Raw genomic sequence first — 16,002 nt, 5'->3', positions numbered from 1 at the left:
CTTGGATGAATATGTAAAGTAGTGTTCGAATTGAACAGTGCAGACCTGTGACACCCAGCACTGTGGAGGAGATTCAAGGCTGTGCTGCAGGCACAGCATACAGTAGCACCAGGATGCTGCTGTTAAACTGGGGACATCTCTAGCCTTTGGAACAGTGTGGATATAGGGGAGCTAAAAGATGTCATGAAACCACACTAGCCCCACAATCCCTGGTCCAGTCTTGGGTCCTATTGAGAGTGTTTGACTTTATTGTGTAAAAGACTTTAGAATTAGAAAGGACTATTAGATCAGACCTTCTATATCTCACTGGCCATTAAATTTATCTCATTCATATCCTTCCTTCATGGCTATGCTTCAGTAAAACCAAATGTTCAGCTCTGAAAATTAAACTGTGTGCTGTTAGGAGAGAACCTGAGAGACCAAGCTGTCAGCAAGGTCACTGTCATGTTAGGGAGCTATGTGGGTGCAAGGTGCCCAGAAAACAAACCATGTTGCGGACTAAAGCACCCTCCCCGCAAACAGAAACAGCAAAAAACCTCCATGTCCCCACCAATGTGATCTGAGGAGGTATTTAGCAGGTAAGTGGGTAGACAAAGCACTGAACCTGGCCTCTGGCCAAGCCTACTGGCTCCTCAAGTGCAAGGGGAATGGTTTACAGACAGCTGCCAGGCTTGTCTGCTGTCCTCTCCTATTGCTGCTGTGGTCTGGTAAATCCACATGATCTTTTTTTTTTTTTTTTTTTTTTTCTTTTGTGTGTGTGTGTGTGTAGCTACTTCCTGGTTGACTTCCTTTCCCTACTTCTATACTTGTTTATTCTGTTCTGAATGTGGAGGTTTTTACTTGCCCACTCTGAACTGTACCCTCTTCTTCCCAGTTCATTTTTTCCAGTTTGTGCAGATAGATAGATTTGAATTCCAGTCATGCCCTCCTTAGACTAGAAATGCCTTCTTCCCTGTTTAGGATGGGTTCACCTACAAATTTGATATGTATGCTTCCTGGTTTATTGTCTAGAACATTAATGCCAGTGTTGACTATTACTATATCCAAGACAAATACTGAAGATCCCACTTAATACATCCTTTGTTTTCTGTGATGACCTATATGCTCTTTAAAATAGTTTTCTGCCTTATGGTAGTTTTATTTAAACAGTTTCTTCTGTTTGACTCTAACGTGATATGCTTATGAAAAAAAAACCCTATTCAACTGATGATTTATGGCATCTGCTGTTTTTTCCCTACCTACAGCCTTACTGCAGCAGTAGAAAATGAAATCAGCTTGATTTGTTACTGACAATTTGACTTCAGATATGACTTCTTTTCTTAATGTCTTGTAGGTACTTCTTTTCCAGGAACTGATAGTAAGCTGGCTGGTCTATAATTTCTAGCTCCTCTTTCTCTCCCTCTCCTTAAAAAATAGGTACAATGTTTGCCCTTCTCCAGTTCTGTGGAGCTTCATCCATACTCCACTAATTCTCAGAAATAATTGTTCCTGGAAATGGGAGAGTTACATGCTGGAGTACTTGCAGACGGGTCTGTAAGTACTCCAGGGTGAAGTGAATTAGCCAAGTGTATGATTTATTTAGATAGTCTGACCTCGTCTTTTCCTACTTTGGCAAGAAGATTTAATCTTTTTGCTACAGACGTTGTTAACTTTTTGCTGAGATTTTAGTCAAGCTTCTTTTTATGAGAACTGTCATTTAAAATAAAAAAAGGCAGAGAATCATAGCCTGTTTGGTATCATTTGCTGATGGAGCCAAAAAGTCGTGACTTAACTTCCATAGTCTTTTTACAGAATGATTTCTTGATAATCTTTGCATCTCTTGATGTTTGCATTTAGTGTTTATGTTGACCTTTCTGATTTTTTCCTGCATGATTAATGGTGCTCTATCACAGTCATCAGAAGTTATTTGCTTATAAATAACATTCCATGGTTTGTACATCTTCTAGAACATGAAACACTCATGACTTGGTTAGTCAGTCATTTACTGTACTTCTTCCTCTGTATTAGGCTGGTTATGCTGCTGACCATAGTATTGCGTTTTTGAAGAACTCCCATAATTCCTGGAGATCTTTTGCTATCATATCTGCTTCACTGTTTTCTCTGAGTTTTTTCTTTTTAAGTCTAAAGATTTTTTTAGTTCTATGCACATCCTCCTTTCCTATTTAAGGACCATAAAGCTTATTCACTTTCATATTTTTAACAGTTTCCCCTCCATTGGGTGGAAGCAAAGCTCAAAAAGTTCCTTGTGATTGCTTTCTTAGTGTCTGTAATCACTCACTATGCACTCCAAGACTTTTGTCATGCAGTATTCTCTTCTGAATAGGAGAAAAAAGTGTTTAAAATCTCTTATTGCCATCAAATACAGTGCTATGGAGGAGTCTGGCAAATGTTCACCAAAACCCTCACCAAGCACAACTTCATCATTTGGTGCTCTGGAGTAGATACTAATGCTGAAATACATTTCTCTTTAATCATCAATCCTGAAGCTCACAACAATTTTTTTATCCTCAGTCTTTCTCTTTTGTAATAATATTTGAGATTAATGATCTTCCCAAGTTTTCATCATAATTAAATCATAGTTTTCATTATGAAATTTTCTTGTTTATTTCTCGAATGACTTGTTGTGCGTGTCTGCATGTCCGTGTGTGTGTGTGTGTGTGTGAGTGTGTGTATTAGACAATCAAGACGATGGCTCACTGTCTTTCTCCTTCCCCCTTCTGTGGTCCTGTATGGATAACAGGAACCCAGGACTGGGTCCTGGTCCCGGTTGCTTTACTCTAGTCAGCATGTTTATAAACCCTGTTTGTTACTTCCTCTGTCTTTCCCGTTTCCCCATACTGGGAGAAAACGTATGTGCAAAGAAGTCTCTGTGGGCCTGGCCCATTTTAGTCACCTCTCTTCTATGCAGCAGGAGCTTCCAGGGCGCTGGCAGCTCTCGGGATCTCATCCCTGGGACTCGCAGGGCCTGGGCTGCGGTGTCACAGCATTGCAGCTCTCCTCCTGCCTGTCTCCTTGCTAAAGTCCGACCTACTGGCAATGTGTGTGAAACACCCTGGAGTTTGAGGGGAATTTATTTTCTGTTTGGATATTGAATTATAATTTGTTTGTGAATTAGTCTTTAACAAATATTAAGATAGAAAATATTCAATTGAGTCTGTTTTAAATTGTCAGGGGAAAAATACCAAAAGAGACCCAATTGAAAATATTGCCTCACATCTAACATTTATCCAACCATTTTTAAATCTCCACAGGAAAAAGAAAAGAGCTGAAAACTATTTTACCTATGTGGGCTTTTTAAAATACCTTTTACCACCTCTCTGTCAAAGAGAATCAAACTAAACCGAAAAATACACAGGAAGGAAAAATTCCGTTAGTCTGAACAATAGCATGGCAGATTTGGAAGTACTTAGATTCGTTCTTAAGAACAATTAATTCTTAAGGGCTGGTCAGGCTTTAAATCTAAAGGATAGATGTGTATCCATGTTTCCAAAATTATAAGCCCATAAGGCTTTTTGAAAGAAATAACTTGCTATTCATTTTACAAATTTCATTATGTGCTAAACAAGAATAAGCTCAAGAGATCAAGTCAAAGCTAAAATGGGGTTAATAATACTAAACACGAACTCAGATAATACATTTAAAACAAGTTAATGTCAGTATTGAATTGGAATTAAATAAAGTCAGTAGATCAATCAAATTAATTCAAATAAGTTCTAAATCTCAAAAAAGATCTACATCCATCCATCTAGAGTATTAGCTGCAGCTCAAGAGTGTAATCAAAGTTAGTAAAATCAGGACTTGAGCTAGTTCTCAGAGAACAAATTTTTACATCTTCAGATAATAGAGGATCAGAAATGAAGTAAAATATTTGTTGATTTGAAATACTTGAAAATTTTGAAATTCAAATATCGCTGGCCTTTGAATACAGCCTCGGTTTGGAGAAACATTTTGAGGCATTTAATTTCCAGTATTGAAGTTTCTTTGGAAAGCAGAGTGACTAGCCATACAGCATAACAATATTTCTCATATTCTGTGCACGTTTAAGCAAAGAAAAGCTTCAGCTTTGCAACAGAGACAAGGCTGTCATTTCTAGCACTTACCGGCTTGGCAGGACTTCACACAAAATCACAGCATCAGCTTGTGGTATGGGTAATACTGATGAAGATGAAGCATTTTAGAGAGAGCACTGTTTCAGTGTTGTGGCTTTTGCTTTCCCTTTATTTTGGGGGCATGTATCTTGCTGATAAAAAATCAACAAGAATATATTAGAATTATTATTCCCTGTCTTGAAATTAGGTTGAAGACCAGCAAATACTTCTCAAGAAATATTCAACACATTTGTCTCTTGTAAAGTAGATGTATGATTATATCAGTTTATGTACCAGTGCACAGTGATTGAGCAGCAGTATGTTATGATAATAAGAAAAGTATTTCATTGCTGACGGGATACAACATTTTGAATTATTCCATTGGGAAACAGGGTTTTATAAGTGTATACTTATTTCACTCTGAAAATTCCAAGTAAAACATAAGTTATAACTACAATTTTTTTATCATATGCATAGTGTTGAGGTACATCTATCTGTGTCTTATATAAATATATCAATAATGCTCAACAATAATGGTACAGTGTTTCTATATCTTATGTTCATACAAGCCTATCATTTAATTATTTCATGTTTACATGCTTATAAATTTAAGGCATTATTTAAGACATGTTCAAAAGCAGTGCCAGCCTATAAATTAGTAATTTAGTCATTAGAAAAGAGTGTTTTTTTCTACACTCTCTTAAATTTGCTTTTGATTTATTAATTATTTTTAGTGATTTTTAACAGGAAGAGAGGGCTGTGTATAGTTTTTTTTTTTGAGAAAATATTAAATCCTGAAACAATGCTCTTTTGCATGTCATTTACCTACTCCTAGACCTCTATAATACTAAAATTATGTGTAGTTAAACAAACATATTCAGTTCTGGGATACTGCATTGCAAGAATGGCGTAAATAGACATATTAGGTAGAGAAGCAACTGTGACATAGAATGATAAGGGATAAATCTTTTTTAAAACTATAGTTGTAGCAGAGTGCTTAATTGCAGATATCAAGATACTAGTTATTAGTAGTATCTATATTAGTATCTATAAAGTAGATAATAACTACTGTTATTATCATTTTTAAAAATGTGGTTATGCACATCTTATTTGTGGATTTTATCCATTATGTTTTAATTTGTGTGTTCTATCCTATATTAATAGATGATGTAGATTACCTGACACTTTCTATTGTAAAACTTTTTATCATAGATTGAGCCAAAAGTTTCCATGCGAGTAATCTATCTAATGCAGAAATTAAATAGAAAGTTAAAAAATAAGTCATTTTTCAGGGACTTTTTTTCTCCCCTTTTTTCTCTTCAGTTCCTTTGTAGTAGCTGCCCTCATTATCTGGAGCAGAATCTTTAATTTGGCCGGATATTGGCATGATACAAGGGCATTTTTGCATCTCTTAAAATATTCTCCAAAATATAGACCTACTGCTTTCAGTTGAGCATTTAATTTGATAGTTACATTTATACATTCCAAGCATATCATCTGTGCTTGCTCTCAGTCCAGCAAAGTTTGCAGTGCAATTCCTGCTCTCAGCTTCTGGGAAAAGAGAGCAAAATGACCATGTCATTGGCCAGAGAAGGTGCAGACAACAGGCTTAAAATTTGTGGACAATGTATAGAACAGATAGTAGAGGAAGAAGAAACTAAAGATTTATGTTCAGGGAATAAGGTCTGGTCATGGCATAGTTTAGCATGAAGAGGGATGAGAGGAAGGAGGGATTAAAACATACAACTTATAGCCAGGAGCAGAAGGAGACAGATGATGGACAATAGGATCAAAATGGACAGGGAAGAAAGGGCACAGAGAGTAGGCAGCTGGAGAAGAGGGAAGATTGGTAGGTAGGGGTAAGGACAGAAGACGTATGAGGGGATCGGGCTGCGGCAAGAATTTTTTGGGTCAGGATGCATGATTTGAGTGGTCAGGGATATGCAAAAAGGACTGTAGGGATACTTAGACATGGAAGCAGAAGCTGGGGAAGGAGGAATGCAAAAGAGAACAGGGAGCAATGGGGACAGGAGCAGAAATGTTTTTGATCACTAGAGCCCGCACTCCTGCATGCTCGGGGTGACTCTGCTGCTGCCCCAGCATTGCTCTACTGCCTAGCAAACAGCCGTGAAACATGGAGGCCAGCAAACGGTGTTTTGTTTCCCGTATAGTAGGCCTCTTCATGTAAACGAGAACTGCTTTTTGCTGGACCACTGAGTCCATTGCTGAAAACTGGAGAGTTTTCTGAGTCCATATTGCACTGCCCAATTCTTCCTCCTCCAATTCTTTGCTCTTCCCTTTCTTTCTCAGAGTGCACAATTATATCACTCCTCTACAGCACTCTTTCCAGAGAGCAACGAGGGAAGTTGGCCATTTTTTTTGGGTAACAAATCAACCTCCCACAGCTGTAATACATTAAAGGACACAGCTGTAAAGCGAAGCTAGACTGAGTTTTCATCAGCCTGCCCTCAGTTCCTGTGCTCCTAGTGGTGTCCTAGCCTCTGCTCTCGGCACTGCTGCGCCTTGGCCCTGCTCAGTCCCAGCTACCCAGGGCTTCCAGGCACCTTCGTTTGTGGTTTTCTTCTCAATGTATATACTGTAGAAGTTTGTCTTCAGCAAAATGAAAGATTACAACCTTATATTTGCTGTTTGTGCTGTTTGCTGTTTTAATGTGGCTATTTAACCCTGTAGTCTGTGTTCTGTTATTATTTATCAGCTTCGGTCCCTCCCTGTCTGCACAATCTCCATTGGCACGGTATTAATCAACTCCTCCATAGTTTCTTGAGGGTCATCTATCCTTAACTACAGCTAAGTGCTTATTCTGTGTAGTGTTCTCTCTAGTGGTGTTATTAGCTGTAGCACTGTGTGCTTCTGATGGAGATGGGGAAGGAGGAAGAGTGTGAATGCTGTATGTTGGGATCCATCCCTGGAAGGTGACTGGGCAAACCGAAGAACAACTGGAGTGCCCAGCTGATTTGGATGTCTGATTCATGAAGAAACAGAGATCCTTGTGTTATTATATATTTTTATTTTTATGTTTTCAGTCTATATTTTTCAAGTTGGTATGTCTAAGTTTGAATCATACTGCAAGTGTATTTGTTTGATTTAACTATTGTACGTTAAAATTAATGCATGCAGAAGTAATCATTCATACATCTTTCTCTATTTGAGAGATTATACATTTCTTTCCATTCATATTCTTCCAGGTGATTTGGATTATTACTGGCTGGATCCTGCCACGTGGCACAGCAGGGAGACATCCCCTATTAGTTCGGTAAGAAATAGGGAAAAATAATTTCATATGCACGAATTAAAATGTTTGCTGATTATTTCCATTCAGCTTTGACATTTTGTTATTAGAACTTTATTCCATTTGTAATAGATGAAAGCTTGGCTTAAAGACCATGGAACTCAAAATCAGAAAGAGATTTTCATCAAAATTTATACTGGAAAAATTACCTGAGTTTTAATGTAAAATGAATTCTTGTGTGTATGTGCTACTGTGTTTCACCGTGCCAGTTATACACCACAAAGGAAGCTGTGCGTGTGAGGCTGCGCGAAGTGTATTAACGAATTTTTCTGTTCACTTTGAATCGAAAAGGATTTTGGCTTTTGTTATATAATGAACCCATATAGAAGAGCTGAATAACACTTTTATTATTTTAAAGGGTAGAATTTGTAAAAGCACTTTTTAGGGCTATAAAATTTTAAATGTAAATATTTAATTTTATTGCCTAAGGTATGTTTTAAATGTTTAATTATATTAGCCTTGAACTACTCTATAATATTTCCTGCAGATTTAGTGTTGACATGTTTTTGCAGTGGGCATGTTAATTATATATTTACTGAAGCCAGAACTCAACAAATATAACAAGAGAAAGCTCAGATGCATCATACATCAAAAGGGTGTTTGTGTTTACCATGGCATGATGAGTTAGCAAATTGTATTTTTATATAAATGTACATATGAAAACAGAAAGATGGTTACTTTTTTTTTAATTTTTTTTTAATTTATTTATACCGCTTGTTTTTTCAAATAGCATCCAGTAACATGGCAGCCTTCTAAAGAGGGAGATCGCTTAATTGGACGTGTTATTCTTAACAAGAGAACAACCATGCCAAAAGAATCAGGTGCACTACTGGGGCTAAAAGTAAGTATTAAAGGAGTTACATGGTAAAGAAACCTAATATGTAGAAGCCTAACACTAAATCAAAGGCCTTTCTAATTGTACTGTCATTTGGCAAAAATGTATTCCACGTGCTATTGTACATGCTGTATTTCCTCAAAATATGAGGTAATCCTCAATATTGATAGATTCCTTTGGATGTGAGTAGAGAGTGGGAGGTAGTAACCCTCATCTCCCTTTTCTCATCAATTCTGATGCACAATCTTAATTTTCTAGAGCTTCTCATCCCTCCCCCCTCACCAGTTCTTGCCTCTCCCCAATACTATACCCCTTTATTTCCAAGCCTGCTTGGACTGCATCTTTGCTTCTACATTTGTAGTCATATTATACATGTTCAGGCTTTAAATGAGTTCCTGCAGCTGCTTTGGCGTACCTGCTGCTTTGCCCAAGGACAAGGTACTACCCATCCTGGGTGTATTTGTGACAGCAGCCCCTGTGTCTGTACCACAGCTGGGTGATGCAGCCTTGTGTCTATGGAGGCAGCGGCACCTAAAGCTGGACTGCAGATGCAGTATGGTGCTTGAATCTCAGCAGGAAATATTACAAAGTGTTTACTGTAAAACAGGGGACAGGAAAAGCCTTTACCCCATATTCAGGTAAAGACAGTATTTATTTCCTACATATATAATGTTAACAGCACTTGAAAATTGAACTAGGGTCAATCAGATCCCCACTGTAGCCCATTAGAGCCTAATACAGACCACTAGAGCTTGAGCCAAAGAAGTAAGTATTGGTAGTTGGAACCTGTAGCAACTGATGTGCTTGATGGGCTCTACACAGGGGGGCACTTAATATACACTCATCGCTTCATTTTATGTAAATGTACATTCTCTATTTTTCTGTTAAATCCCTTGAATTCAAGTTCCAGATATTGCATGCAGAAAAAAGCAGGTATAAACCTGGGTGGACATACTATGAAATTCATGCTACTGTCTTGCCAAGTATTGAGAACCTCTCAAGGTTTGCAGGCAATGTTTGCCTCTCAAGTGTTAGCTATAAATGTGTCTTTAAACTCAAATAATGCAAACATTTTACAATTATCTGAGGAAATTTAAAAAAATTTGTTCTTAGTAATCATTGAAAGTTATACAGATAAATTATTGATGTAAATATATTTCATCCTTTTGTGCATCTTTTCCAGTCATCCATGGCAAAAGAAGCTGAACCATTTTGATTATAAAGTACATGTTTATTCAGCTACCTGTTTTCAAGGCATATATGTAAATCTTAATGTGTTAATGGAGTTCTGCCTTTTCTAGCTTTGCTGCTTGCATTTCAGTCAAGTAGCTGTCGTATCATATTTCACATTTATAAATGTCATCCATATGGAAATGTTTAAAAGGTCAGGTTTAAAATCTACACAGCCACACAGAAACAGAAATCATGTGCAATGAGACTCAATATTTAAGTTAAGATTTGCAAAATTCCTTTTAAAAGATAGTTGACATTGTATTAAATCTACAATTTTTTTCAAGAAAGCTAGTTTCAGTTAATTGAGTGACCTCAAATTAAGACATTATAAGTGACATTCAGCCCACTTTATTTAAATGCGTAAATTGGACATTGCCAACTTTTAGGTATTTGTCCCTAAATTGTTTGTAAATTTGGAGAGGGAGAGAGAGAGGTATTTCTGAAGTGTCATGGGGGATTCAATTCAGGAATTTCTGTCTTTCCATGTGTATTTCCAAATATGTGAAACTCCAGAGGTGACTCAGCTCAGTTTGAGTGTCTTCATCCACCCACTGAGAAGTCAAGGAAACAGCTGAAAATACGAAACATTCCCATCCACTTAGAACTGAGTGCACTTCAAGGGGCAATAGCACCAAACTCAACCACTTCTTGCAGATAGTAATCTAGTAGTTAAAGCACTCACATATGAAGTAGAAGATGTGGCTTGTCGACTCTGCTCAGCATGATTGGAATTAAGCCACGAAGGAGCTTTGCAAACTTGGTTAAGGCATATCCTGGGTGAGAGCACACTCCATTTATCCTTTTCAAGGTGAGGGAGTGTGGAGCAAGGCATAGACGATGAGTACAGCTTCACTCTACTGAAAATTCTTGTAGCACATGGCTGATTTTGCTGACTCCAAACATTTTCTAACATATGAGAAAAAGATCTTAATATAGAAGGAGCTCTCCAATCTAATTTTTCTATTTGATTTTTAAGTCTCATTTTTGTGTAGTATATATGATGCTGTAGGTAAACAACTCACTGATAAGTTTAGCATGGTATCTTGTGGTAGGTAGGTTTCTGAATCCTCTTGGGTACATACCATGTCTGTATTAAAACTCCCAGTAGTTACCAGGATGCAGGCATGAAGAGTGAGGAGCCGCTGCTCACTGGAACATTTTATAATAAAATTCTACCCAGGACATTCCTAACAAAACAACTGACAGAAAGATTAAGATGGCTGGAGAAAAAAGCATGTCAAAAAGACTACATTTTTGATTTTATATTTTATCAATATATAATCTGCCAAGGGCACCCTTTTTCAGTTTTCTCTATCTGCATATCATGCAGTTTTCCTCAAAGAATACTCTCCTCGGTTCTATTTTTCCTCAGAAATACATTCCTCAGAAATTACTGTTTTATCTTGTCATGTGTCTGGATGAGAGGGCCTGCTTTTAGTTAGTGGTGATATTCTTGTGTATTAATAACATGTGTTCCTTAGCAGGGTATTTACTAAAATTTTAATTGGTGTACCTATTGCGTTTTGGGATTTGCATACCTGTGGTTTGAGATGAGCCTGCCATTTACACTTGTGCGCATGCCAAACAGCTATCTATCTGCATGAAGTACATGTTCTTGATTATCTATCAAGAAACTCTCTTTTTGCAACAATTTGCAATACTTTGTGTATTGTAACAGATTAATTAGGCAAACATATGAAAAGAAAATTCAATTTTATTAACTCTGTGTCACAATTTTACTTCTTTTCAAGTAGAACCGGTGTTTTTGTGCATGTAACTTTTTCTTTAAGCCTTTAGAAATCTCAAATTGAAAATAAAAATTTGATTATGCATAATTTAGGTTTAGTTTAAAAATAATGCAAAAAAATAATCTCTCTATAGATTTATGCTTGATGTGATGTCTGGCTTGTGGCTTGGAAACTCACAAATTTATGATTATCCAGGTTGTTGGAGGGAAAATGACAGAATTAGGACGACTTGGTGCCTTCATTACCAAAGTGAAGAAAGGTAGCTTGGCTGATGTGGTGGGGCATCTCAGAGCAGGTAAATAAACCAATTGCACACAAAATGTATTGTCTTGGCTTACAGCTTTTAGAAGCTGTTAATATATAGTAATGTCAGTCAAGTGATATGTAATTTGCTGATATTTTGTAAATACAGAAAAATATTTTTCCAGCCCTTATGGAACGCAAAAAATGCTTACATTTCTAGTTTATTATTAACTCCAGTGCCTTAGATATTTGAAAAAAATACAAGACGTTGTTAGTTAGTGCTGAAGTGTCAGTATTGAGTATCGCCAGTGAAATTTTTGCTTGCTATCTCAGCAGCTGTTTGTCACGCTCTATAACATAAACAATGTAAACATTTTTAAAAATGGGTCATTGCAGCAACCAAACTTGCTACTGTTGTTTTACTATTTTACTTATTATTAACAGCTCCTTGGCTGACTTAAAGTTACCTGCAACTCTGGGCTACCGCAGTGTGAGTTGAGAGCAGGTAGCTCAGCTCGCCTGAATCTGCAGCAGTGTAGGGTGTTTTCCTGTTTTCCTGTGCCTGTCACTGAAGGAGAAATCAGAGCAAAAGCCTTAGGGACAGACTCTTAGGTGAAAAAGAAAACGTAAGGCTGTCAAGGAGACCATGAACTGGAGCAGCAAAAGAAAAAGTACGTCTGATGGCAGCTGGCTACCTAGTTAGAACGAGCAGGAGCGTCCTCGCACTTAAATCTCCATTTGGGTCTAGCCTTAAGTTTTTATTTTTAAGCATGGTTAGAGCCAGTTCTGTTGATTTAACATTTTGACTATGATGATCTTATCTTTAATCAGATTGCAGATTTTTTTAACTTGTTTTCTTCTACTTGTGACTCTCTCCTTAGTAAAAAAGCTGCTTAGATTTCTCAAATAGCAGTGCAGATATCTCGCAGGTTGCTCCAGGGGATCCTCAGCTATTGTCCACCTGTTCTATCATTGCTGTGCAAATTAAGTTTAAACCGCGTGATCTTTTTGTATTACGAATTTAGCGTATCTCTCTGTTGGTTTTTGCTGTTAAATTATAAGAATTACAAAAGTTGTTCCTTTTAATGCTTATGATGATTTTAGCATTTACTTTCAGTAAATTTACTTTCATAGTGGAAAATTAAACTTACCTCAACAAGCAAGCATTAACGTCTGTCAGCAGTATACTGCAAACCCTTATGTGTTAACAAAAGCCAAAATGCCTTGTAAGCTGCTGTGATCCTTTTTAGAGTCCTTTCTTAAAATACCAAAATGTAGGCAGATGGAGATGAAGGAATGACAGTCATGGAACATAAAGAGAAATTTAAGCTGCGTGTCTTGGCAGCTAGGACGTCAGTTTTTGTGATCATTTTCCTGAGTTTATTAACAAGCCCAAGTTCTATCACTTGCTTTTTATCTCCTCAGAAAGGAGCAAAGCCAGCAGCCAGGGTTGTTTCAGACGGAATCTGATAAACATGAAATAATTCCCAGTAAAGAAATGTAAAATAAAATTATTCATGACAATAGATAGTGGTTGTGGAGGTTTGACCACTGCATATGATGGGAGATGAGAATGTAATATAGTGTCTGCATTAATTCTCATCATGTGATAATCTCTGCATTAATTTTACATACTGAAATTTTTGTTAGAAACTATATTTAAAGACTTCCTCCCCTTTACAGTAATGGCAAAGGACAATTCACTGTACATATTTATTTAAATTCTAGAGATGGCAAATTTAAAATGAGTGTTGTTTATAACTTCACATTGTGTTTTGTTTTCCATCCCCCCCCCCAACATCCTCTGGAGACATTGACTCATTCTTTGCTTTTATTTTTTGTTCATTTGACGTGGGCAAAGAAAGCTGTCCTTTTTGTAGAGAAATCAAAATGCACAGTGTATAAATTGTAATAAAAAGGCAAGATTTTAAAAGTTTTAACATTAGATATTCACACTTTTCAATTTTGAAGATCAACCTGTTTGCAAAGTTTATTTCAACTAGTTAATAAAGGACCTCTTAAAGCTCTGTGCTTTCATTTCACAACTGATGTTATATTTTTTCTGAAATATTTAATGTTTCCGCAGACAGTTTCTTTAACTAAGAAGCACTACTAATCGAAGCAGTGTTCTGAGAAAGGAGCCCTGATAGTGACTCAAAACTTTTTCCTTATTTCAACACAGTAGTTTAATTTATTTTGTTTTGGGGAATGAAAGTTAGTTACTTTTGATTTCATGAATGCTTTGCACTTCATTGTAAAAGAATATGGAAATGAGATAAACTTGTTTTTAAATTCAAGGGGATGAAGTTCTAGAATGGAATGGTAAACCCTTGCCTGGAGCTACAAATGAAGAAGTTTACAACATTATTTTAGAATCAAAATCAGAACCTCAAGTTGAAATTATTGTTTCAAGACCTATTGGGTAAGCTAAAGACTTGCACCTTACGCATAGTTATTACTTCTACCAATGCAACTTTTAAAGAGATTATTTGTGAGTTCAGTAGCTTTTATCTTTTAATAATGGAATGATTCATCTTTTGTTATTAATATTGTGTATATTGCATTTTCTTTACTGCCTATTACAATCTTGGATCTGTACAGTGATATATATTAATATTTCTGTATGGTCAAAATACTGACAAGGTTTTTGCCAAATGGCAAAAGAAAATTGTTTTTTATTGTTTACGATGAATTAAGAAAGGCAAAAGCAGGTGGACTTACAAGTGAGTAAAACCTATTTGTCAGGCTCTTAACTTTGTTAAATCAGAGTAACTTACATGAGTATTAGTGAGTAGAAGAAAGCTTCAGCAAACACTGAGCATTTTAGAATATGAAATAAATCAATACTTTTTAGAAAGAAAAAAGAAAAAAATATTTGAAAAGACTATATATAATTTCAAGTAATACTGTCATCAGAATCAAAAATGGAAACATAATGGTATTTTTATGTTTATGGGCATAATATTAATAAAAAAAATAATGTGAAATTTTATACTCTTAATGTTTGTTTATACTAAATCCAAGATTGAGTTTATTGGCAGCGGTTCTTCTAGCATTGAGTTCCCAAATAGGCGTCGGAAGAGTCGGGAGATCCGTTTCAGCTGGTAAGCTCGAGCGGGTGGCCTCGCCGGCGGTCTCCGCCGCTCCGCGTCCCCCGGGGCAGCCCGTCCCTGGCGCGACGCTGCTCGGACCGCTGCGAGCTACGAGGTGCAGGTTACGACGTGAACCGTACGCCGTGTGTTTTGGCCCCCTCTCACGCGATGGGCAGCCAGGAGTGACTACTGGCTACTTTCGAAACAAAGTAAAAAGGCGTAAATCTGTCTGCAGTTCGTCAGTTTTCATCGTAGGTTCATCCAAATAATATTATTCTGTCTCTCAAATCTTTTTTGACATTTTTTTTAGTTTTAGAAATGTAAAGTGTATTTCTTTTTTTTAACTAAAACAGTCATCGTCTACATTTATTTCACATTGCTTTTGATTCGATTTCGTCTGTACTACGCAAACGTAACTGTTTTGCAGATGAACTCTGCCTTTTTAGTGGTGATCACCGTTAACAGTCTTTAAATAAAATTAACGTTCGTTACCAATTTCAGTTATAAGTTTGACCTTTTAATGGAAAATGAAAGCTTGATGCAATGATTTTGATTATTGAGAAGCTAGAATTACCATCCAGATGGAGACTGTGGAGGAGTAGAAACCTAATTTTGCATTCTTTTGTCGGATAAATTAGGAGATATTCTTGACTGAAAATGGCAGATTCACACCTAAAACTTTATAATTAAAAAATGCCATAAGGAGATTTTTAAAAATCTGGATTTTCATGTCCTTAAAGCAGCAGAAAAAAAGAATGTTTTCCATTAGACCTGTCTTGAACTCTGTCTCAGCTGAAGGAAAACCTGAAAAATATTTTGTACAATTTTTACAAAAAGAAAGTGCTACATTGCCATTTTATGTAGATGAATTTTAGATATATTTATTACTATTGAGGCATTAAGAAATGTCATGTATCCCTAGACTTTTAAGATAGTTTGATTACTAAAACAAAGGAATTATTGTAATTTATGAATTTATAAACATAACTTCAAAAAAGATGTACAAAATGAAGATATTCCAGTAGCATATTCTTGAAGAAAAAATCAAAACAGGGAAAATATTACAATTGCTAAACTGAGACACCGAATGCAGAGTGCAGTCTAATTTCTTAGATTGAAAAGGATTTCCATATTAAAGAATATTTCTAAATCTGATCAGTGAATTTTGTTTGCAGAAGTGCACTCTGAAATTAGAAAAATATAATGTTTTGCTTTGAGCGACCATGCATATTTCTTTCCAGACAGAGGCAAAAATAGACCACATCAGATTGCACTTTTCTTATGAGACAAAATGAGTCTTGGTGTGGAAGTATTTGCATAACATAACATCTTTATTCCTGAGTGGAACTGTGTCTTGGCTAAAGCCTTTTGTTTTGAGAGAGAGAGAGCAAAAAATATCACAAATGGACTAGAGCATATAACTTTGAAATTTAAAAAATCTCCTTTCCTCAAT

At 36.4% G+C, this 16,002-nt stretch overlaps 1 protein-coding gene across 6 annotated transcripts in view; it reads left to right on the top strand.

Annotated features, from left to right (window-relative positions):
* LOC134137921 (regulating synaptic membrane exocytosis protein 1) overlaps positions 1-16,002 on the top strand; it is a 192,244-nt gene that overhangs the window by 28,951 nt on the left and 147,291 nt on the right. For all 6 annotated transcript variants that reach the window (XM_062571073.1, XM_062571079.1, XM_062571074.1 and 3 more), the window contains 4 exons: positions 7,295-7,362; positions 8,129-8,239; positions 11,410-11,509; positions 13,756-13,879. In XM_062571073.1, the coding sequence (XP_062427057.1) occupies positions 7,295-7,362; positions 8,129-8,239; positions 11,410-11,509; positions 13,756-13,879 (403 nt within the window). The remainder of the gene's footprint in view (positions 1-7,294; positions 7,363-8,128; positions 8,240-11,409; positions 11,510-13,755; positions 13,880-16,002) is intronic.

The sequence above is a fragment of the Rhea pennata genome, chromosome 3 (genome assembly GCF_028389875.1).
Source record: "Rhea pennata isolate bPtePen1 chromosome 3, bPtePen1.pri, whole genome shotgun sequence".
Lineage (NCBI taxonomy): Eukaryota > Metazoa > Chordata > Aves > Rheiformes > Rheidae > Rhea > Rhea pennata.
Note: the sequence above shows the minus strand (reverse complement) of the source record. Positions and strands in the feature narration are given on the sequence as shown.